This window comes from Dipodomys merriami, unplaced genomic scaffold (assembly GCF_024711535.1).
Source record: "Dipodomys merriami isolate MVZ:Mamm:240054 unplaced genomic scaffold, mDipMer1.0.p SCAF_7, whole genome shotgun sequence".
Classification (NCBI taxonomy): domain Eukaryota; kingdom Metazoa; phylum Chordata; class Mammalia; order Rodentia; family Heteromyidae; genus Dipodomys; species Dipodomys merriami.
The window spans coordinates 29,420,037-29,445,788 of record NW_027206290.1 but is presented as its reverse complement, the minus strand read 5'-3'; the positions used below and the strand labels follow the sequence as shown (position 1 = coordinate 29,445,788).

At 39.0% G+C, this 25,752-nt stretch overlaps 1 protein-coding gene and 1 long non-coding RNA gene across 2 annotated transcripts; both read right to left on the bottom strand.

Annotated features, from left to right (window-relative positions):
• Positions 1-7,115: 7,115 nt before the first annotated feature.
• LOC138817356 (uncharacterized) lies at positions 7,116-9,574 on the bottom strand. The gene is made up of 2 exons (XR_011368818.1): positions 8,561-9,574; positions 7,116-7,938 (listed from the first exon to the last, which is right to left on the bottom strand). It is a non-coding gene; the product is annotated as an uncharacterized lncRNA (long non-coding RNA).
• Positions 9,575-11,686: 2,112 nt separating this feature from the next.
• On the bottom strand, positions 11,687-14,048 carry Prmt6 (protein arginine methyltransferase 6). The gene has a single exon (XM_070007860.1). The coding sequence runs from the start codon at positions 13,998-14,000 to the stop codon at positions 12,870-12,872; it is 1,131 nt and encodes a 376-aa protein (XP_069863961.1). The 5' UTR covers positions 14,001-14,048; the 3' UTR covers positions 11,687-12,869.
• Positions 14,049-25,752: the final 11,704 nt, after the last annotated feature.

The window sequence follows — 25,752 nt, the reverse complement described above, 5'->3', positions numbered from 1 at the left end:
TAAACCTTTCTGTTACAACCAAATGAAAGTAGGAAACATGCAAGGCCCAGAAGATTTAAGCAAGTAAAGCAGAACACTGGATTGTGAGGGGAATGCTTTCAAGAGAGAGATGAGAAAACACTTAGTATGAAAAATACCATGTAAGATAGACTTAGACATGGGAGGGGAGAAAAATGGAGACCAGGACAGGCCGCTAGTGGTAGAATGAGCCAAGAATAGGAGCTAGGAAAGTCCATGATATCTACTGCCATATTCTCAAGAATTGAGTGATATCTTGCCAATACATTATTTTATAGGCCCATTCCAAATATTTCTAAAAAGTGCATGTGAGTGAGTGTGTGCTTGTGTATGTGCATATTTGACTATTATGGTACATTAGAAAATGCAAAACAGGGGCTGGAAAGGAGGCTCAGTGGTAGAGTGCTTGCCTTGCATGCATGAGGCTCTGGGTTTGATTCCTCAGTACCACATAAGCAAAAAGAAAAAAAAAGCCAAAAGTGGCGCTATGGCTCAGGTGGTAGAGCACTAACCTTGAGCTGCAGAGCCAAGAGACAGCGCCCAGGCCCAGAGTTCAGGCCCCACAACTGGACACCCCCCCCCAAAAAAAAAGAGAATAAGAAAATGTAAAACAGACTCTTCTTGTTACCCAAATTTAATTGTGTAAAAGAACTTTCCTTGTTTGTGATCATTCCGGTAAATGCCCAAAAGTGGGATTGCTGGATCACTGGGGAGCTCTATGTGGAGTCTTTTGAGGAACCTCCATACTACTTTCCAAAGTGGTTGAACAAGTTTACACTCCCACCAACAATGCAGTAAGGTTCCCTTCTGGCCACATCCCCTCCAGCATCTGTTGTCATTAGAGTTCTTGATGATAGCCATTCTAACTGGGGTGAGGTAGTATCTCAATGTTGTTTTGATTTGCATTTCTTTTATGGCTAGGGAAGTTGAGCATTTCTTCATGTGTCTATTGGCCATTCTTCTTTCCTCATCAGAGAAGTTTCTCTTTAAGTCTTTAGCCCACTTATTTATCAGGCAGTTGTTTCTTTGCAGATTTGTTGTTGGGGGATTTAATTTTTTGAGTTCCAAGTATATTTTAGATATGAGACCCTTGTCCGTTGTATGGCTAGTGAAGATCTTCTCCTAATACTAACGCTACCAGCACAACTATGTTTATTGCAGCATTATTTACCATAGTTAAGATATGGAACCAACCCAGATGCCCCTCAGTAGATGAATGGATAAAGAAAATGTTATATATATATATATATATATATATATATATATATATATATATGCGCAATGGAATTCTATGCCTCCATCAGAAAGAATGACATCATCTCATTTGTTAGGAAATGGAAAGTCTTGGAAAAAGTTATATTAAGTGAAGTAAACCAGGCCCAAAGAAACATAGGTCCCAAGGTTTTCCTTATTTGCAATAACTAGTATATGTCTGAGACAAGCAGAAAAGGTCAGATAAGATGTTAAACAAAATGAACCCCAAGATAGGGACAAGTGTTTTTTTTTCTTTCTTGCTATTGTTTCTAACATATTTATAAGGTACTATGTGATTTTTTTTGTTGCTTTGTATGTCCCTCCCCCATGGTATAACCCCTGTTTTCACTGTATTTGATGTTGGTATAATTTGGGGAGGTAAAGGGAAAAAACAAATTATTTAAATAGGGATACGGATTGACCCATTGCAACAGAGTTCAAGCCCTCTGACTGACAAAAACAACAACAACTAACAAAAACCAACAAAAAACAGTATTTGTAAAATTCATAATAAATGCCTGTTAATAGTGATAAAAAACAATCATGGTAAATATTTATTAAGAAAATCGATCATTTAAGAGTAAATCACAGATTTTAGAAACAATTGGTTTCTGTGCTTAAAAAGATGGCGGCAGCTTTGAATTAATCAGGAAAAAAAACTGGCATAAAGCAACCTTTCCTTTGTAGTGCTTATGTTAATGATGATACATTTTATTGATGCTGCTGGTTTTACTGAGAGATTACTTTTTTGTTTAGACATTTTGTTTTACCACCTACATCTATCTTTTGGACATTCGTTCTTTCTCAACTCCAAAGATTCTTTGAGAACATTTCTTATTTATGCTGTAGCCTGCCACTAGTTTTTGGATCCTCTCCAGTATGAAGCCGCCCCTCTTGAAGTCTCTTTCTGACTTAAGACTTTTTCTTCTTTATTTCCCCTGGAAAAAGTCCCTAGAGCTATTTTCCACTGCTTTTTCTTTTTGGAAATTTTTCTTCCATTTTACATCTTACCTGTTACTCATTTTTTTTTAAATACTGAGATATTTTCTGAAGAATACTGATATATTAAAAATAAAATTTGATAGGCTTCATTAAATGGAGTTTTTAGTTTTACATTGATAAAAGAATATTTTCTTGAAATTATTTTCCATACCAAAATTTAACATTATCCATATTAAGAATTAAGTAATGAAAATGAAAGATAGTTTGGGTGGAGTTATCTAACACTGGATTAGGAAAAGCTTTCTTAATCAGATAAGAAGCTCTACAACAATAACAAACAAGATCATCAGATTTGGATTCATAAAAATGGAGAAGTTCTGAGTGGCAAAAATTTAATTTGTAAAAACATTAAAATTAAAAGCAGGTATATCAGCATTCACAATGGAATACTCTAAATTTTCAATGGGCTTCTAACTCATAGGCCTACAATCAAATAGGAAAATAAAAAAGCAATAAATTCATAATAAAGCAAATGCAAATAGCTAATGAATGTAAGGAAAGATGTTCAACCTCCTAGGAATTAGGGGAACAAAAATGAAAATAAGTCATAAAAATATGATTAATAAAATCCCAGTGAGGAAGTGGTGTTGTGGCTCAAGTGGTAGAGCATTCACCTTGAGCTGAAGAGCACAGGGACAGCGTCCAAGCTCAGAGTTGAAGCCCCACAACCGACAAAAAAAAAAAAAAGTACTAAAATCCTGGTGAGCAATGTTAGTAGCAAACAGGGTCTCACAGACCACTAGCACGAGAGTGAATTTCATGAACTTTTCACATAGACAGGAGTTATGAAAATTGAAGACAAGCAAATACTAAAGAACTTCATGTCTAAAGGTAAGAAAACACCAATAGACAAACCACAATTTAATATTATTCATTCATTTATTAATTTCTGGGCTTAAAGACTCTGCTCTAAACAAAATATAGATTTTATTGAGTTAACATAGAAGAAATGAGCAATTAATTTCAGAAGGTAATAGGTGCTATTGGAAAAGAAAACATGGTCATAAGTAAATTAACAGTATTTTTATAAAATTGTTAAAAACAAAAATGCTGTTTCGATTACATACATACATGGTAAAGGGTTATATATTTGCAATTACACATATTAGATTACATTTATAAAATATGTTAAATTGTGCTCACAGCTTGGTGATGTTAGATTTGTAGTAAAGATGATAATTAAAAAACAGGAGACATGAGTCTAAAACAAAGTGGGAACATTGCGATGACAGTACCGTATAAATCTGGGAGTCATCCCAGCCCATGATGTTCCAGAATTTAGTTATGGGACTGGCGATGGGGGCTGGTGGCTCACAGCTGTAATCCTAGCTACTCAAGAGACGGAGACCTGAGAAGTGTAGTTTGAATCCAGCCCAGGCAAAAAAAAATCCATGACTTTTTTTTTGTTGTTGTTGGTTGTGGGGCTTGAACTCTGGGCGTGGGCGCTGTCTCTACACTCTTCAGATCAAGGCGAGCGCTCTACCTTTTCTTTTTTTTTCCTTTTTTTTTTTGGGGGGGGGTCTGGTCGTGGGGCCTGAATCTGGGCCTGGGCGCTGTCCCTCAGCTCTTCAGCTCAAGGCTAGTGCTCTACCACTTGAGCCACAGCGCCACTTCCGGCTTTTTTCTTTTTGCTTATGTGGTGCTGAGGAATCAAACCCAGGGTCTCATGCATGTGAGACAAGCGCTCTACCACTGAGCCACCTTCCCAGCCCAAGCGCTCTACCTTTTGAACCACAGCACCACTTCCGGTTTTCTAGTGGTTTGTTGGAGATCAGAGTTTCACGGATTTTCTGCCTGGGCTGGCTTTGAACCACGATCCTCAGATCTCAGCCTCCTGAGTAGCTTAGGCATGAGCCACTGGCACCCAGCTTCATGAGACTTTTAGCTCCAATTAATGACCAAATAGCCAGAAGTGGAGGTATTACTCAAGTGGTAGCGCACCAACCTTGAGTGCAAAGAAACAACTGAGGGTTCAAGGACTTGAGTCCAAGCTCCAGAAATAATGGGATTGGATGGGAGAGAGTGGAGAGAGGACAAATGTAATCTGTAGCAGCAATGAGTTGAAAACACTAACAATGGATATATGGATACATGTACAAGATATAGGTACATGTATTACTTCTTACCTGAAAAATAACTGATTTTCAAAGTAATGAGTAAAAAAAATTACATTTACACATGTGTATGAGGTTCTAGAAAGTCAAGGGTTAACATTTCCCTCTTCCTTAGTTTCTGTTGTTCATACGATTTTAATGCAGCTTTACAGAAAACTTATGAAAGAGGGATATACTTAAGGCAAATCTGACATCCTACAGATCTTATTGCTTTGTGACCTTCGGTCTCTCTCTCTCCCAACATGTGCTCCAAAAGTGTTTCCATTCTCAACCCTCAGCACTTTCTTGGTACAGTCCCGAGGCTGTGAGATCTGCTATGTGCAGGACATGCCATGGAAGTTATGTCTCACCAGTGGCTGCTGAGAGGTGAGAAGGTAGAAACTTTTTAGATCTGGCGCTTCTTACCCGGGGAACTGTATGGTGTGATCTGCGCTGGCTTCAGGGCTCCTCTCCCACTCAGCATGTCTTGGGAGTTTGACATCACACCCCAGCTGGCCTCCTTCCCTTCCTGTCCTTCTTCCAGGACGCTGTTCCACTATTTGGGAACATTTTGATAAACATTGCTACATGTATCCCTGTTTCAGAGACTGCTGCAGGGAATTTGGACCTAAGACAATGACCAGCCTATCTAAAGTGTCTATTGCTGTCACACACTTTGAGATGGCAGGCGTCAAGCAGAGTGTAGATAGTAAGGAAAGCTAGGTGCTCGGGCTTTGAAGGGTAAGTCCCTGGTTTTGCTACTTACTTAGGTGATGGCCTGGGGAAATTCACAAATTGCTTTATATTTTGTTTTCTTTTCTACAACAAAGGATTTATAGAAATACTTCACAGGTCTAGTGAGTAGATAATGTAATGAAAAGTGCATCTTGGCTGAGCCCTGGTAGCTCACACATGCAAATCCTAGCTATTCAGGAGACCAAGATCTGAGGATGACAGTTCAAAGCCAGCTGGGACAAGGAAGTCTGTGAGGCTCCAATTAATCACCAAACAGCCAGAAGTGGAAGTATGGCTCATGTGGTAGGATGCCAACCTTGAGTGGAAAAATTGAGAAAGAACATGGAGCCCTGACACCAGTATATACACAAAGAAACGTGCACCTAACACACATTAGCAACTCAATTTAACAAGGATTTAACAAGAATGCTTTATTTAAGTGTGATGACTGTTTATCTGTACACAAGCCATGACCTGTCTGAAGAAAGAGGCTTTTCTGTTAAATATAATGTTATGATAAATGTGGAGTTTTCCTTAGGATGAGAGTTACCATCATAGAATGTGATTTTATTTTGTATGCCTCATGGGAAGTAAGCAAAGTTAACATATGAATAATTTTAATGGGGCTACACACATGTTGATGAATAAAGCATTGCAGTATTAAAACCATTCTGTATGCTCAGGAATATCAGGCCACATTAAAACACTGTTGTGAAGATTCAAAGCATGCTATTTTCACAGTATTATCACACTGAATGCATTATTCTTTGGTATAAAATTAATCTGATATGATGCAACAAAAGGTGAAAACTTACAAACCAGTAACAAGTCATAGCACATAGTTAATCATTGACTATATTATTTTAAATTACTATTTTATGAGACTATTGGTAAAATGATTACATCCTTTCTGGTCTGGTTTCACTTTCATTGTTTAGACTGATTTAACCATTCTATTTCCTATTGCTATGGGACTTACCATTGTGAAGCTGTACCATAGTATTTTTCTGAATCCTTTATCATGAAATTAATTTATATATGAGCCTATGTTGTAATGATGTCTGGACTCCCCTTGGTTGAGAGTTCAAGAAGAACTAGCTGGTATCTAATTGTGTTGATTATAAACAGCACGTTTCCTGTGGTTTCTAATTTCATTTTGCATTTAAATCTCTGATGTAATTACTATCATTCTCTCCATGTTTTCCTCTAATTATTGTAACTACAGAAAATTTTCAATTATTCAAGAGCTGTATATTTAATCCTTGGATTTTCCAAATCCTCTCTTTTTAAGTCCATTAACTGCACATTCTTAACCATTTAAGTGTTTCTTATTTTTATAATTTCAGTACATGATAAACAATGGTAGAGTTAGAAGTTCACATTAAGTAAGCAGTTTGCCATTTTCATACTTTTCTAGTGAGAAGTCAGATTTTAATGAATGCATAATAAATGTCTAATATTTTAACCATTCGTGGATTTTAACCCTGTTCATTATGTGTGGGCCTTAAAGTCAAAACTCTGTATTTTGTTTTTATAATAATTTTATGATATAGTTTTAGTAACAGCAATATTGCATTTTTTTTACACCTCCATTACTAAACTGCACACAGCTTGAAATACTGGGGATTGAAATGTTGTGTTTACAAATTTGAGGAGCCTTTGTAGTTCATCTGGACATGGGTTCTCTGCAATCTATAAATTAAAATGAAAACTGGATATCAAGTTCAAGGCCAGCCTGACCTACTAAGAACTTGCCTCAGAAAAGGAGATGAGTATGAGACCACTGAAACTGACAAATATCAAAATAAGCAGTAATTTATCATCAATCAAAATACTACTGTTTCATAAGCCCATATTTAAGAAAAATATATCCTTTATGTGGTTCTTTAACTTTATTTGGAGACAGGGTTTTGCTATATAGCCCAGACTGACTTTGAACTCAGAATCTACTCTCCTGCCTCTACTTTCTAAGTGCTAAGGTTATTATAAGCATGACTCAACACACTTGGGCAATTTCAGGTTTCTTTATTTTATTTTGTCCTGTGACTAGAAAAAGGAGTTATTATCTCCAATCCCCATCCAACTACTTCCTATACTCAGTGATATTCAACTATTTTCCTTCTAAACGAGAGAATTCCTATTGCACCCTTCCTTTTCACTTTTCTGGTGACCAAAATAATGAAGTATTCAAACTCAAGTGTAGGCATAACCACCTGTAACTCTCCATTCTAACCCCCGCCAAGAAAGTTTGTGCTGAAAAGATCCATTATCTCAGTGGAATTTTTAAGTTTCTGGATACTGAACAAACAATAAGCCTTTCTGCTATAATTCAATGAGATGTCAGTCTATAATGGGTGACTTACCTGTATTCATTTCCATCAAGAATGTTTAGCACCATCAGGTAACACCACTAAGCAGGAAGTAGGCCCATGCAGTGGAGTACAGCAGAGCAGAGGGATGTATGACAATCAAGATCATTCTGTTTGCATTCACATCCAGTATAATACATGTGTATTTAAGCCTTCTGCCCCTCTCTGTGAATTCCATTTTGTTCAAAAGTCTTTTTTCCTATTAAGTCATCTCTATATTAGCATTTTTTCTCTTATAAACTATTTTTATTGTAATTATTCTTTTAGTATTTTTAAGTTGCAAATTTAACTCATTATGTTTCTCTTCAGTTGTTATTTTTAAATGAAAAAATTTGCAGAATGGAAGGATTTTCCCTACTATATGTCAGTCACATAATTGCACGAATGCCTGTAAAGCACTCAGGAGCAGAAATGATTTCCTTTTATCCATCTTCTGTCTTTTGTTCTTTGTTTTCCTCGGAGGAAGCCTGGAAAGAGAAGGAATACATACATACATACATACATACGTATATATGTGTATATATGTCTGTATATACATATGTGTATATTACACATATATGTGCATATGTAAACATACATGTATACATACACACATATTCCATAAAGGTGTCCCTTAGCTTTTCTGCTTAAGGCTAGTGCTGTACCATCTGAACCACAGCTCTACTATTTTTGCTGGCTAATCGGAGAGGAGTCTAATGGACTTTTCTGTCCAGGCTAGCTCATACCAGATCATCAGATCTCAGCCTCCTCAGCTAGCATTACAAGTATGGGTCACTAACACCTGGCTTCAGAAACCATTTTAATGCCAACAACAATTAGAACAAGGTGTCATAAATACCAACAAAACAGTTATAACTAGTGCATGAGGAAAAATTCAAAAAAATATGAAGCTACATACAAGGTAAAGAAAAGAACAAGAGAGGTGTTAATGTTGCTCAGTTTTCTAGTAGCTGACGTGTGAAGGAATATATATCAATACCACTTATAATGATGTAAGCCAAGCCATTTATTTGGAAAGTAACAACTTAGTTTTGGAGGTAGTATGGGATTCTTTCCATAAGACTTTTCATAATCTAATGAGGCAAATACCGTTTTTCCCCTTGAAAAGTTTTAAGAAGAGTGCTGACTTCTAACCACTGTTGCAGTAGAGATAAGGTTCAGTTGGAATGAAATATTTCCTGGCTTAAAAACATGCCAATGGTAAATGCACATAATCTCCTATCTCATCATACTACATTGTTACATAGTTGGTGTTTATGACCTAATCAATGAATAGATGTGTGATGTGGGAGGAATGAGGCTTCTCTGTGTGTCCTAAGACTCATCTCTCCTCAGAGATGGGTGATGTGCAGTATGGTGATAACAAGGCTGGCAATACACAAAACATGAAGCAGCTGTTTGCTGGAGATTCCTCACATTCACCTTGCTCAACTCCTTTTTACTCATTTCCACAACTTGCTGGACTCATCAGAGGCCTCCCTGTGCTCTCTACAACCAAGAACCTATAAGAGTTTTGCTATTGTTTTGGGGACTTAGCTTTCTGGGAACTTCAGAAAGGATGCCATGGTTGATTAGCTGCTAGGTAACTATGCACAGGCAGTGTGTCAATGAGTGCCTAGTATCTGTCAACTTTGACATACACTGAAAGCCATTCTTCCAGGCCCAGGACAGATCTTGAGTAAGACTTGTTATGGTAAAGAACTTTCCCCTTTCATTCATTTATTAAATATAAATCTGTTGTTTACTACTTAGAACTATGCTCTTTGAATTATGGGTTAATTCAACAAAAGTGTGAACTTCAGTATGGGGTTAGGAAGTGACTTATACTCAAGGTTCAACTTTCTGGAAGGATATATGCTTATAGTCTCAGCTTCCTAAGAGATTCCTCTGTTTAAGGACTGACCAGGGCAAAAGATCTAACTTTGAAAAACAAACTAATGCAAAAATGGCTGCAGGTGTTGCTCAAGTGTGGCAAGCTCTAGGTTTTGCTCAAAATCAACATCTAACCCCCGTCTCCCCCCAAAAAGGAAAAAAGAACTAAAGTTACTAGATAATAGCAGTCTATATTCACCAAAAAAAAAAGCAATTCTTTAAGAGCTGTATGAATCTATAAACCTATGGAAAATGAAGACATCTACCTGCTGATTTTTTTTCTCCCTGCTGCTATAGTATGGAGATCTTGAATTCATAGCCTTTTGCTCTTGCTTAGCTATTTCACTCAAAACTGGAACTCTGTTATTTGAACCACACCTCCATTTCAGACTTTTGGTGGTTAACAAGGTAAAAGTCTCATACACTTCCCTGCCTGAAATAACTTTGAACTGAGATCCTCAGACATCAGTCTCCTAAGTAACTAGGACTACAAGCATGAGCCACCAAAGCCTGGCTTTATTTATCTTCTGTAGCACCAAGACAAACCCAAGTAATTATTTTAGTTTGTCTTATAAAAGTTTATCTACTTGAGCCAGGTGCTGGTAGCTCATGCCTGTAATCCTAGCTACTCAGGAGGCCGAGATCTGAGGATCGCAGTTCAAAGCCAGCCCGGGCAGGAAAGTCTGTGAAATTTGTATCTCCAATAAACCACCAGAAAACCGAAAGTGGCTCTCTAGCTCAAGTAGTAGAGCGCTAGCCTTGAGCTGAAGAGCTGAGGGACAGGGCTCAGGCCCAGAGTTCAAGCCCCATGATGGACAAAAAAAAAAAAAAAAAAAAAATTATCTACTTGAAAGCAGAAAAAAAAATTATCTACTTGAAAAAAAATTATCTACTTGTTTATATCCCAAATGTTTATCACAGTGACTGATAAAAAGTTCATCCAAGAAAATGCTTAATGGTTTGGTGATATTTGAAAAAAAACTTTATAAAACTAAGTAAACATAAGCCACTTGACATAAGCATGTAGAACTTCACTGTTTTTTTCTCTTAAGGATCTGGGAGTACCTGCCAGTGGCCTTAACAGCCCTAAGCAATCAGAACTAGTCCATACAGACAGCACAATGGCTGAATGTTGATGTATCTTACACTTTCATCTTTTTGGAAGCGTCCGCATCCCAAAGGCCTTGGCTTTCTTTTGGATCTTCTAGTGATCACTGCCATACATTGCTCTTCATGTACAGCATTCCTGATCCCGGCAGCCAATACCTGCAAGAAAACCAAAATACTGGATATTTATTCTGTAGCATATTTTCTATCTATCCAACTGCTCCAGGCTTGCCTGACTTAGGTAATGGCAGACTGTGGAGTTACTGAGATGTTTTGTACCAGGCACTACATGGGCTAGCTGATTAACCTGTAACCTTACATGTCAATCGAGGGGGTACTATTTTCTGTGTTGTACTGGAGAGCTTTGTAGGAAAAAATGTAAAAAGGAGGAGTAACAGGGTAGTTTGTCCCAGGACACAGAGCGCTAGTGCTTACTCACTGGCATGCGCTGCCTGTCTCCTTCAGATGCAAACTCTTATCACTCTGCTGTGCTGCCTCTAATATAGCTACTAAAGGGTTCAGAGGCTGTATTTCTCCTTTGAGAAAGAACAAGGATTTTAAAGCTTATTCTGCTTTATTACAAAGTATCTTTTACTTCTGTAGTTTCCCAGCTTTTAACTTGTTTCTTTGTGAGCTTGTATTGGTAATGAAAACTCTCTGTAGTAGTTATATTTGTAAAATACACTAACAAAATGGAATTTGAAAGGCTGAGCATACTGTAAAAGGGGCTGTTTTAGCAAATTTAAACAAGATGATAAGAAATCTAATCAAACTGCACGTTAAACTTTAAATAAGTAAATGTTTGATTTAAAAGATATAGCTCCCCCCAAATGAACTATTTACTTTTATTTCTAGCTTAACCAAGCCTACTTTTCTAATTTATGACTTTTTGTATGTGTTTCCCTTCACAATAGATCTCCAACATGACTAAATTTTAGCACATCAGTTATGCTTAAGTGTTTTAATATACAATGAATAAAAGAGCAGAAAACAAAGTGGCAAAGTTACAAGAAAGAAGAAATTAAGAGTACTTCAGAACACGAGTTTTTCACACTTGTTTCCTATTAGTACACAAAAGCTACTAGTAGGTGGAAAGGCATATATTAACCACAGCTGGAATTGCTTGAAGGTATATTCTGAAGAGTTGAGACACTTAGGAACTGACAATGTGGGAAAGGCAAAAGCAGTATAATTCAGAGGGTGCACAAAACTTCGTAAAGCTTCAGTTATAAAAAGTGAGGATGTCAATCTTTTATTTGCCAAGGAGATAAGGGGAAACATCCGTGCAATAAATTTCATAACAAGATTCACACTTCATTACAAGTGATTTTCCCTAATTCACAACTTCCACATTTGACTGAACTAAAAAAAAAAAAAAAAAGCAAAAAGCAAAAACTAAACAAAAAACCCACCAAGCCAAAATCCCTGAAAAAGGAACTTTCACTAAAGTCAGTCAAGTTATATGATGCTTCCAAGAGTTTTCAAGTAAGTATACTTAAAAAAAAAAAAAGGCTGGGAATGTATTTTACTTTGGTAACTTAAATAATGTACCCATGGAAATGAATATGCCCTTCAGTTAGGTTCAGAAACTTTCTGTGCCTTCTTTACAAGAATTAAACAAATTATGGAACATATCTGAAATTGTTTCTTGATTAGCCTTAAATGGGTAATTTTTTAAATCCACTGTATTTTCCTCTTTCAGACCTTTAGCTCCCAAATGTTACCTTTTGTATTTCTTAGGTATGCTGTCCAATTACATTAAAGTCTATTTTACTTAATGGATTAACATGTTCAACGACTTGAGCACCTGTGGAAGTGCAAAAGAGTACTTCAACTATTTCCTCAACTCCTTCTTTTTGTGAGCAATAGTTCTCTTAGAAAATGAGCAACAAGTACCACGGGGCAAAGGTCCCTAGCACTGAAATTCATACTGTGGAGAGATATTAAGTCCGAGTGTACGTTTTTGGAACCTAATAGAACTCTTTCTTTCACCTTTCTCCCCAGCTGCACACTGAAATAAGGTATGAGGTGCGAGTTGTGCAAAAACCATTTATAAATTGATATTGTCATCTCTCTCTCTTCTTCCCCTAGTGCAACACCAAAATCGGAAAGACAAGTGCTTGGTTACCATATGCTTTTGAAGCTAAGCCCATGAATAACCACACTGTGAAGGTCATTGGAGATGATCAGGGAGGTTGGGGGGGGGGGGAAACCACTGTTTAAATAAACATTGCCAGAAGACCCTCCTCAAACGGAGACTGAAAAAAGTCATTTTCCCTCCCCAGGAACCACGAGGGAAAGCGACAGAGAGAACGTCCCCTACTTGCACAAGGGATGTCCCTTTCTCTTCTGACCACCCCAGCCCCTCAGCGGCAAGCAGGCCGGGGCCGGCTGAGATGGGCGGCCTGGGAGACAAGGCTCAGTCCTCCATGGCAAAGTCTTTGGTCTTTTCCTCCTGCTCTCCCACTTTGTAGCGCAGCAGCACGCGCAGGCGACGGGGGTTGTCCCGGGAGGGCAGCAGGGTGAGCTCTCCGGAAATGTCCGTGTCTTGCTCCACCGGCACGGGCTCGTCCAGGTAGAGCAGCGCCTGTTTCCAGTGCGTGGCCGGGTGAAAAGGCGAGGTGGACAGCACCAGGGGTTTCTCCGAGTCCCCCCCGGGGAAGGTCACCTGGAACCAGATGGCGAACCCGTGCAGGGGCGCCGAGCCGTAGCAGCTGAAGCGGAAGCGTCCCCCGATCCCGGCCTCCAGCTCCTGCTCCAGGCCGGCGCGGGCGAGCTCCAGCTGGGCAAAGCGTTCGGGCCGGGCCAGCACGTCCTCGCCGGACAGGCCGTGCACCACGATCTCCGCGTGACCCATCAGACAGCGAGTGGCGAAGCCCTCCAGGCAGCTCATGTCCACGCCGTAGTACTGCTTCACCTGGCTCCAGAAACCCAGGCGCAGTTCCAGCATCTGGTCGCTGATGGGCGCGACGAAGAGCTCGGCGGACGCCGGCAGCAGCAGGCCGCCCTCCTTCAGCCACTTGGTCCGCGCGTGCAGCACCGAGCTCAGCATGGACTCGTGCAGCAGTCCGTAACCCATCCACTCGCTCACGATGGCGTCCACCTGCTCGGGCAGCTCCACCGTCTCCACGGGGCCCGGCAGGACGTGCACCCGCTCCTCCAGCCCGTTGAGCCGCACCACTTCCCGGGCCTGCTGCCAGATGGAGCTGGCCTCCACGGCGTAGACGCGCCGCGCGCCGGCCTGCGCGCAGAAGACGCTGAGGATGCCGGTGCCCGCGCCCACGTCCAGCACCGCCTTGCCCCGCAACCAGGCCCAGTTGCGCAGGATGCCCAGGCGGTAGGCCTCGGTGCGGACGCGGTCGGCCAGCATCTCCTCGTGCACCGACACGTCCGAGTAACACTCGTAGTACAGCTGGTCGCGCTCACGTTTCGTCCGGCGCGGCGCCGCGGGCACCACCCCCGACTCTCCCTCCCCGCCGCGGTCCTCTTCGCCCTCCTCGGCTCCTCCGCCGTCCTCCGACTCTAACCTTCTCTTCTTAGTCTGCGACATCTTTGGCCCCGGCGACCGGTTCCCCCACCCAGCAGGCTTGGCGCGGCGTGGTGCGGAGGAGGGGGGGGAGGAGGAGGGGGGCAGTGGGAAATGGCGACGCGCGGGGGCTGCTGGGAGTTGTAGTTCTCACGCTCCAAGCAGGCCTCCTGAGCTCCACGTGTTTCCAGGAGGATGGAATGAATGCTCTTTGGTTCCTCTAGGAATCCTGGCGTGTCCTAACGACGCCCATCTCTGGATGGTTGTGGGTGACCAGGCTCCCTAGGAGCAGGGGTTTAGAAATTGTTTTGCACGTTGTTTTGAGATACCAAGATGGTGTAAAGGAGGCAAAATTAACCTTAACAATGCAAAGTCTTAGTCTGGTTCGAATGTGACCATTAACAAACTGAATGGGTTAGGATCACATAGTAGAACTTCGGTGAATTTCAGGTGCGAACCCACCAGCACCCAGACATCTTCATTGCAATTGCAGAATTACATTTCTCGTCTCTAAAAAGAACAGTTGATATGATGGAGAAATAAGAGATGAATTATAGTATTTGACTGGAACTGTATAAGGTGGACGATGAATTTAATGATATGATGAGGAATTAGAAATGAACTGTAGTATTTGGCTTAAACTGTGAAGTGAATGATGAATGGAGTAACTAAGCTTCCTGTGGATATGACTTTTTGGTACCTGACTAGTTATTTTAGCTTTTGTAACCCTACTACTGCCCCTTCCTGAACCACGTGTGCCCCAACTAAGCTGAGCCATTAATAGCCTTTGTTGTGTTCCTTAAGCTTCACTCCAAATCCGGATGCACTTCGAGTGAATGATATCCTTGGGTGGGAAGCTCATACTTAAAACTGGCAGAGTCGTTGGTTGGAATCTAAAACAGCTTTATGACGTATGATTGTACTTCCCCTTCTCCACTCCCCCCCACCCCCTTCCCTGCCCTTGCCCAGTAACATTTGAAAAGCCGAAGCCCACCTTCTCATGGGAATCTTTTCTCAGGTGTGCTCCATCACTCAATAAAATCATCGCAGTTTTAATTGCGGGTTGTGTGGTCTCGCCGTTGCTGTACCCTCACCACACAGTTAGTTGGCCCTGAGTCTAGCTTGCTCTGAAAATTCTGTGACTCAGCCAAGAGTTTTTATTCCAGAGGAGGGCAAACTCAAGAACAGATTAAAAAGTGATAGTGGTGTGACACACTCATTGCTTGTGAATTCTGGTAATTGATTATATTACTCTGTTTTAGGTGTTTTGTTTGTTTTTCCTCCCATGAATGACTGTCATCCCTTTAATTTAGTTTTTTTTTTAAATCTTTACGTCGTTGTAAAAAAGGGTTTCAATTCAATTCAATTCAGTTGAGTACAATGCATCTTGATCAATGTCACTCCTCCCAGAATTTTGCCTCATCTCTCCCAACCATACCCATCTCCCTAAGTTACCTAGTTCCATATTGACATATGTATATTGAAAATTATGTCTGCTATGCCTGTATTCACCCACTCTTACTCTCTCCATTTGTTTGTCCTCAAATATACCTTACCCCCATTGATAAAACATGTTCCAGCTTTCCAATATTTGTTTTAAGTTGTTTAAAAGAGTTAAACACCATTGAAATCTTTTCTTGTGTATACTTCAATTAGTTTGTATATATATGTAAATGGCCTTTTTATTATTTTCATTTATGTTTATAATTTAGATTTAACTTCCACTTCCGACAGAAAGCATGTACCTTTTGTCTCTCTGAGCCCGATTTACTTCATTTAACATAATTATTTCCCAGGTCCATCATTTCCCTGAAAATGATACAATATTGTTCTTCCTAATGGATGAATAACATTCCATTGTTAATAAGTTTTTTTAATTGTGAAAATACTGTACAGAGGGGTTACAATTACATGGGCAAGGTAATAAGTACATTTCTTATCATTGTTGCCTCCTCTTTTGTAAAATTCCATTGTGTTGTACGTGTTTGTATCACTTTTTTTTGATCCATTCATCCATTATAGGGTTCATCCTTTTGCTTTTTTTCTTCTTCCAGTCACCCATCAGCTATTATAGTACATTTTGAAATGTATGATGTGTTTAGGAATATGTTTTCTTTCTTTCTTTCTTTCTTTCTTTCTTTCTTTCTTTCTTTCTTTCTTTCTTTCTTTCTTTCTTTCTTTCTTTCTTCCTTTCTTCCTTTCTTTTTCTTTCTTTCTTTTTTCTTTTTTCTTTTTTTTCTTTCTTTCTTTCTCTCTCTCTTTCTTTCCTTCTTTCTTTCTTTCTTTTTTGTTGGTCGTGGGGACTGAACTCTGGGCCTGGGTGCTGTCCCTCAGCTTTTCAGCTCAAGGCTAGTGCTCTACCACTTGAGCCACACTGCCACTTCCGCCTTTTTTTGCTTATGTATTGCTGAGGAATTGAACCCAGGGCCTCATGCATGCAAGGCAAGCACTCTATCACTGAGCCACCTTCCCAGCCCATGAATGTGTTTTCTTAGTAAGAATAGAATAATATTTTCTCCCAGCTTAAAAAATAGTCACACAGATGAAAATAAACTTTTTCTTACTTATGGTCTCAAAATATTGCTGTTAACTGATGGCTGTAGTATATTCTTTGATAATAGAACTTGTTCACACCATTTTCTATATTAATATTTTATTAACAGGATAGGAGATATATATCCTGAACTGTATTTTTGACTCAAAATTCTCAATCCTGGCTGCTCATTATAATCCTTGAGGGAGCTCTTAAAAAATACTTATGCTTCTGTCCACTTCAGACCAATTAAGTCAGAGTTACTCCAGTGGAACTTGTGCATTCAGATTTTTTTTTTTTTACAGTTCTTTAGGGAATTCTAATGTGCAACCAGGTGGGAAGTTTTTCTTGCTGAAATTGTCCTCATTAAATATTGTTCCACTATTTCCATTAGATAAGTCCTAGTATTTTAGTAACAAGACTAAAAGCCCATGAAACAAGTATTCACTTTTTCTGCGCTAGTTCCACACTTCATTTAAAGAAAATGATTCCAGAGTAGAATGTGAAATTACATTTGTATATGTGACTACTTTCATCTATTACTTTTAGGCTATTACTTAGTGGACATTTCTCCCATTCACTCCTCAAAATATCATTTCCCCCTTTAAATATGTTTACTTGTATACTCAATTTTCTTTTTTGTTTGTTTTTTTTTTGTCAGTCATGGGGGCTGAACTCGGCCTGGACACTGTCCTTTAGCTCTTCAGCTCAAGGCTAGCACCCTACCAGTTGAGCCACAGTGCCACTTTTGGCTTTTTTTTTTCTGCATATGTAGTGCTGAGGAATAGAACCCAGGGCCTCATGCATGCAAGGCAAGCACTCTACATCCCCTGTATACTCATTTTTCAGTTGAGAACTTTGTGGTCCCTTCTAAGAAAGTTCTAAATATAAGTTTTGCTGACTCTTAACTACAAATTATATCTTAAATTCATCTTTTCTCTATTTCTCTTGTGTACACCCTAGTTTAATTCTGCTCTTGCCTCAAAAGCAGTTTTCTAAAGGGATCTTGTAGCTTCTAATCAAACTCTTATTTAATCCTTTTATCACGTAGCCTCAGGCATTACCTTACACAAGACAAAACCAAACCAAACCAAAAACCAAGTAAGACCACTTAATTCCAGGGCAGTTTCCCTTTCCAGTTATAGAAACCAAATTCACATCAATGTTCCCAACTGAACATGCTCAAGATATGCTGGCCTTCTCAGATCATACTTCTGTCCTGCATCAGCTTGGCACTTCTATGTGACCAAGTCTGGAAAGTAGTTTTAGGATGGTACATTAATGACTTCTCATTATTTAGAGCTCAACTTAAGTATTACTTCCTGTCTAGTTTAAGCTAATGCAATCCAAACACTGTTGTTTTCCTCCGCAGCTTCTATTATCATCTATATGTATTTTATTTGATTTTTGTATAATATATATTCTAGGCATCTTTTGTGTACCCAGTATTGTAATTCCTAGTGATAAAATAAACTCGGAAAGTGCCCAGTTAAATAATCTTGGACAAAGACTATTGTAGTAGACCAATTGTGATTTGGAGTTAAGATTAGAGTTTTGATTTTTAAACTATTTTTCTTTATTATTGTTGTACTGGGTTTTGAACTCAGGTCCTTGCATTTGCAGGGGCTTTACCATTTGAACCCTATTCTCAACCTTCTTTGCTTTAGTTATTTTATAGTTAGAGTCTCCAATGCTTAGTATCAACCTCACACAGATTCTCCTATGTATGGGCTCCAGCACAGCTGGGATCCTAGGCATGTACCATCCCAACTAGTTTAATGGTTGAGATAAGAGTGCTTCTAACTTTTGGCCAGCATTGTTCTAGAACTGCAATACTCTAGATACTGCAATCCTCCAGATCTTCACCTCCCCATTATCTGGGATCACCATATCTTCTTGAGTTTTGCCAGTGTGATTCCGTAAACTCTGATCTAAATTCAAGTATAGTTTCAATTTAGAAGGTGTGCAGAAATGAGAATATTTTCACTTTCAAGAACTCTTCCAGAAAGCATAATGATTAACAAAAAACGTAGCCAGAACTAAGAAGAAAATACCTATGGAACTTTCCTTCCCCTACTTTGGATTGGTATAGACCATCACACTGAATAATTTTAAGTTGGAAAGGGACTCTACTCATAGTCTCCGGAGACTTGCAACTCAGCAGTACCCTCCTTGATGTAAGAAGAGCTGAAGCTATACTGGTGGAGCCTTACTGGTATTTCCCATTCATTCATTAACTCACCACATTCTTTCATACTCAAACCCCATGTTCTTCACATGAAGGAATCTTGAAATGGGCTTCAATATACTTTGACCTACAATAAAATTGTAACTCCTTTGTACAGTATTTTCACAATAAAAAAATAAAAGAGAGACAGAATAGATTAGAAAATATCAACTTTATCAAATGAATAAAGATAGATGTTGGCTTACAAAATTTATTTCAGATAAGTGTTCTAGGTGTGTATTTTTTTTTGTTGCAGGTTGGGTTAAAAACATTGATATCCACAGCTTATTAATGTCAAAAAATACCACATTTTGATATTTTTACACTGTTCCTTTGTGGGCTAAACCTTTTTTTGTCCTCACCTCCTCTCCCTCCACTGCAGTTGTAAAGTTCATTTTCAACAGTGTCTTGTACATCTCATTGTTACAATGGGTCAACCTGTTATTAAGTGAAGTAAGCCAGACCCAAAGAAACATAGATCCCATGGTTTCCCTTATTTGCAATAACTAGTATACGTCTAGGATAATCTTACCAGACAAACAGAAAAGGTCAAAAGCTGTGTACATATGACCATATAAGATGATGCTAAGTGAAATGAACCCCAAGATAAAGACACAAGAGGTGTTTTTCTTTGTCACTGTTGTTTTTAATGTACTATGTGATTTTTTTCTTTTGTATGTTCTTCTCTCGTGGTATAACCCCTGTTCTCACGTCATCTTTTCATATGCTTAAACATTACATAGTTATAGTTTTTCCATCAGGTTGTGGGCCTAGAGTACTTTATATACTTTTTTAAAAACTGGTCCCATTGTATGGGCTTCCTATACAGCTGTGCTAGACTGTGCCAACATTTTGCATTTTTCCACATTTCATATGGTTGATACTAGAATCATAGGATCATAGATGTGTGTGTGTGTGTATGTGTGTGTATTTGTGTGTGTGCATGTGTGTATATGTCTGTGTATTTGTGTGTGTGTGCGTGTTTAATAACTGAAAGAATTGTGACTGACTTTCTGAATGACAAACATAATTAGGTTATTCAACAAGCATTCTGCACATCTCCACTACATACTGCATTAGTCTAAAGACAGGGAGCATACTAGTAACCCCCAAAGACAAATGTCCTTTTCCTCACCTAGTAAACTTATACTTTTGTGTTCCTGTTACTTGTTATAATGTCTTACTAATGCATCACTGCACCATTTAAATCTTAAATTGGTTTCCTGTACTATATTAATCTTAGGTTTGCTGATTAAAGCCTAGGAAAAAAGATTGAAGGTATTTCCTTCAGAATTTTAAGAACTCATTATAATTCTCAAAGTGAGTGCTTAAGAAGGGGAAAGAAGCAATGTCATGAAAAAATGTTATAAATACCTCTTTGGTATGAATATTCATTAAGTGATGTAGTTTTTTGCTGTTCTGCAGTTACCAGGAAGCTGCAACCATAGAAAGAGTCATGTCTGTCAAGAACAAAAATCCTGTGTAGAAAATAAAGTCAAAAAGTAGCAAATCTCTAAGTGAAAATGTTTAGGATTTATGTAAGATAAATCCTAGATAGGGGCTGGGAAGGTGGCTCAGTGGTAGAGCGCTTGCCTTGCATGCATGAGGCCCTGGGTTCGATTCCCCAGCACCACATAAGTAAAAAGAAAAAAAGCAGGAAGTGGTGCTGTGGCTCAAGTGGTAGAGTGCTAGCCTTGAGCTGAAGAGCTGAGGGACAGCGCCCAGGCCCAGAGTTCAGGCCCTACGACCGGACCCCCCCCCAAAAAAAAATCCAAGAAAACTCCAGGTGTATGTTATAGTCTTGATGTATATTTTGTCTTTTAGATCTTTTGTGTAATGTTGCAGCTATTAAACCTGATACTAAAACAGATGAGAACTAAATTTGTAACTTTGTAGAAAATAAAGTTAAAAGGTAGTGATTCTCTAAATGAACAGGAACAGCAAACCAAAACAAGAACAAAACAAAACAGGTATGTACTATATTCTTGATGTATATTTTGCTTTTTAGCTCTATGGTTTAGCCTTGTAGCTTTTAAACCAAATACTAAAATATAAAGTAGATGAGTAGTAAATTTGTAAGTCCAAATGATGTTATTATAGGTGAGTATAATTCTTTTCTTTCAAAAAATGTTTTAATTGAATCACTTAGAAAATGACAATAGGGATATTATGAACTTAATCTATAATTATGAATTGAGCTTATATTCATTTATCTCTTAGAGTATTAAATGTAGCATTTTAACAATTTCAAATATGAATATTTTCCAAGGCATTTTAACAACTTCTATTATAAATCAGGCCACTATTGTGGAAATAGCTTTGCAAAATGGGAATGGAAATTACAATATGGGGAAAAGCAATACACCAATGCATCCATGGAAATGAGTGTTTGCTCACCTGCCCCAAGCACAATAAGAATCAGGTAGCTCATTGAAAATCAGGTATTATGACTGATGCACATAATTTTGTGAGATTTCTTTTTTTCTTTTGTCAAAATTATTCCTATGAAAGGAAATAACATTAGCTTCTATCAGATGCTTATGTTCTTATAGTAGCTTGTTACTGAGGGTAAAGTACATAGAAGTAATTACCAGATAGGGGTTGTAGCTCAGTGGTAGAGTGCTTGCCTATTATGCAAAAGGCTTGGCTGGACACCAGTGGCTCAAGACTATTGTCCTAGCTACTCAGGAGCCTGAGATCTGATGATCATAGTTCCATCCCCAGTAGGAAAATCTGTGAGACTCTTATTAAGCACAAAAAGCTTGGAAGGGGAACTGTAGTAGAGTGGTAGAAAAAAATAAAGGATAGTGATTAGACCCTGAGCCAGAAAAAATAGGCCTTGTGCTTTATCCACAGCAGTGCATAAAAAATATAAAAAAGGAATTGTTAATGACTGTGGTCCAGCATTTCTCTAAGTGTTATGTCTAAACCAATCAAATAAGCATCATCACACCTCTGGTCTAGAGAATTTGAATGTGTGGGAATTAGGCTCTTCAGTCTTGTTTTAAGAAATATCTTGAGTGATTCTGATTGTGGTACATGTTGACACTTAACAACTATCACCTCAACCATTTTGGGAATACAAGGAACCTTGTCAGGCCATGTAGAGTTTATGCAATGAGAGGGATTCTACTTCCTTTTCTACTGCTGGGGTAACATTGCTACAAATTGAGCAGCTTTGGTAATATTCCTTTTCTACTGCTGAGTAACATTGCTACAAATTGAGCAGCTTTGGTAATAACAGTGGCGGCAGCAGCAGAAGCAACAACACACACACACACACACACACACACACACACACACACACACACACACACATCAGGAGTCCAATCATAGCAGAAGTTAAGACAGATGTTTCCCTTTATCTTCACTGTCAGATAAGATTTGTTTCCAGATCTGAGACTTTGCTGATAGTTCTGTGTCTGGTGGCCTTCTCCTCATCTCTCTTACAACTGGGCATCTTGTTTCTTCAAAACTAACTGGAAAGGATTTTTGATCTCAGGGAGATCCCAAGTCCAGGTCAGCCCCCCTTAATTCAAGAAAGATTTCTATTTGTATTTACTCAAAATCAACTGAGTTGACACTTCAATTATAGTACATGTTCCACTGAAGAAAATGGCTCAAGGTAAAAAGACCAAATGTACATTTCTACCTAAGGTTGATAAGCTTAAACATCTGCATAAAGCCTATGTATGAAAGATAAATAAATGCAGCTCATGTCATATGGAAATAACACATGGATCAAAGATATCAAAATCAAAAGTTTTGAACATGGTATGCATGACATTAAACATAATTTAAATACAGCTAGCCGCTTTAGTTTGCTTCTGTTACCTTTGAGCTTCTGAACCCTGTTAATGTGAAATGATACTTCCAGTAGTTGCTACTTTTCTAACTTGGGTCCCAAAAAGAAGATACCTGAATGAAAGAAGGCTGGGCTGAGGCTCAGTGAAAGCAAGAAAGCAGCTGTGATGTAATGGAAGCTAGGAACAAAATACTGTATGTTGCTGTGAGTACTAGGATGGATATTGAGAGTCTTCCTAGAAATATTCATAGAGAATGAATTATTAGAAAACTGTGGTCCAAGTCAAAAGAAAACATTGTCAGTATCAGAGAACTTCACATGTTTTTCCAGTTCTGTACCTTTTTCTATTTCCCAGAGGAAATCAGCTTAATTTAATACCACAAGAGACTTGGTGACCTTGGCTTTGAACTTTATATTCATAGAATCTTATAGTGTGTGTTCCCCTGTAGCTAATTTCTTTTCCTACCATTATGGTTAGGAGACTTACCCATGCGATTAGATAAAACAAAAATTTCCCACTTACAGTGCTTTGCATTATTTTAGATTGTGGATATGCTGTAATTTATTTAACTGTGTTTTTGTTGTCACAGAAATCTACGATGGAAGCCCTCGTTTCTGCCAAGGATTTCTTTTTTTTCCTAGTGGGTTTTTTCTGTATAATTTTTTATTTTTTTTATCTTATATGAATAACTTGATTCTATTACCATATTACATATTCTGACTAAAGATAGCTAAATTGTTTCCTTTCTGTGTAACAGGCATCACTGCAATGTTCTACATGCTTCATTCACTCATTCAATGGATACTGAGTACCTGATATTCTGGGGCTCTAAAATAATATTGGTAAACTAAGTGGACCTGCTTTTATAGAGTCTATATTTTTAGGGAATAATCTTATAATAGAGTTCTCTGAAGAGAAAAAAACCAGTAGGCCAAATAGATGTGTTTTTTTCTCTTTGCATGTGATAGTTTTATTTAGGATTGTTCAACTTAGTGTGATGTTTTACGGTTTAAATATGAGATCCTACCTCATGTATTTGATGTTTGGTTATCACTGGGGAATTTTAGAAACTTTTATTCATGGGGCTTGAACTCAGGGCCTACATGCTATCTTTGAACTCCTTTGCTGAAGGCTAGTGCTCTACCATTTTGAGCTACAGCTCCACTTCTGGCTTTTGAGGGGTTAATTGGAGATAAGAGTCTCATGGATTTGTTTTTTTTTTTTTTTTTTTTTCTGCTTGGGCTGGCTTGGAACCATGATCCTAAGATCTCAGCCTCCTGAGTAGCTAGGATTGCAGATGTGATCCACCTGTATGGGCTCAGAGGAAGGGTTTTCACATACTTTCAGAAGTGGGTTACAAGGACAGGATCTTTAAGCATCTTATTCTTGATCTCTTCAAGCTCCTCCCTCCTTCTTGTTCTTTATGACTTGAATGAAGAGTTCTGTTCTGCCAGGCCATACTCTGCACAACAGACTGATGCGTCACAATTGAGAGCCAAAACAATTCCTTACCTTAAGTGATTATTTAGGTATTTTGCTCACAGCTATGGACAACTAAGAATAGTAGGTTCTCCTTGCTGTGAGTAAACGCTGCCGTGTATCTCTCAGTCCTTTAGAATTGGCTTGTGTGGGAATTTGGGAGAGTTTGGACATATGGATCAGAAGAAGTTCTAGAATATTCTCAGCAAAGCATATTATATAATTATGATGGGATCTCAGAAGACCAGAAAATAGTTCAAAATTCAGTCATTAAAGACTGGGTTCATAAAGTTTCAGATGGGAACAAGGATCCTGTTGGGTATTGATTGGAACAGAGATCTACCTGTTAAATTCTGGCCAAGAATTTATCTACATTTTTGGCTGTGCCCTGAAACTTTGTGGGAAGTTGAGGTTAAAGATGATGGATTAAATAATTTTTCAGAGAAGATCTCAAGACAACATGGTATTCATCCTGTGGCATAAATATTGTCAGTAGTTTTTAGCTAGGTTTACAGTAGAAACCAGTGGCAACTGTTCAGTGGAAAGATTTCAGGTATGTGCAGTCTGGCATGTGTGTTTAAAATTGTAGACAAGAACAGTGTGGTAAGAGTTGGGAAGGTGGCTCAGTGGTAGAGCGCTTGCCTCACATGCATGAGGCCCCAGGTTTGATTCCTCAGCACCGCATAAGCAGAAAAGGCTGGAAGTGGTGCTGTGGCTCAAGTGGTAGAGCACTAGCCTTGAGCTGAAAAGCTGAGGGACAGTGCCCAGCCCCCCACCCCCCAAAAAGAGTGTGGTAGTTAAAAGAGATTAGTACTATTAAAAAGAAATCTTGCAGCAATAATACAAAAGATATCTTGAGCCTATCTCAGTAATTAACCAGACCCCCACCCATCACAGGATTAGAGTAAAGATTTTAATGCATCTAAAATGGCTTTGCTTTGTGAGAGTACTCCAAAGTACCTTGGTCTTACAGAATATGTTTTCCTACATTCAGCCATTCAAGCATTCATAGGCCATTGCTGCTAGGGTCCAAGGTAGCTCAGCTACAGCTTGAGCTGGTGGTAAACCTTGGCACCCATATACACTGATTTTACAGGTATGCAAATGTAAGAGTTGTGTGGTCACACAGGCTTCTACCTGTTTTTTAAGAGAAGCCCTGGTAATGTGTGTCAGGGTCAGGAGCCCTGAAGACAGCCCCTGAAACAGTGATTGATAAATCTATGAGGTTAAAACCTAAGTTGTAATGTGGAGATCGCAGGATCTTGGAAAAGCTAGGAAAAGGGGACATCCCCTGAGGAAAGCATCAGAGGTCAAGTGGAGCTGGCCCAAGACAGCTGCCATGATAGCCTTTCAATAGTAAGGCCAGAGGAATGGGACCTTCCAAGTACAGTGGAGCTGACATCATGAACCCAGGAGCCATGGATGCTGGACACTGAACTCCAGCATTAATTGATTACCCCATTGGATTTTTTGTGTTGCTTTTCATCCTCATTGTCCTTGCGATTCTCCTCATCTTCCATTTTGGAATGGGGGTGCTTTTTCTGGCCATTGTATGTTGGAAGTATGTAACTTTCTTTCTGACTTTACAGAAGCTCATGGCTGGGAGGCTGCCTTGACTCTGGACTTAGACTTTTGGGAAATGTTGGAACTATTAAGACTTTGGAGACTCTTAGAGTTGGACTCAGTGCTTTTGACATTCTGAGATAGCCATAGCCTTTAGGAGTCAGGAAT

Bases quoted from the DNA above. Each gene is read 5' to 3' on its own strand.
- Prmt6 (XM_070007860.1), bottom strand. From the start codon at position 14,000: ATGTCGCAGACTAAGAAGAGAAGGTTAGAGTCGGAGGACGGCGGAGGA.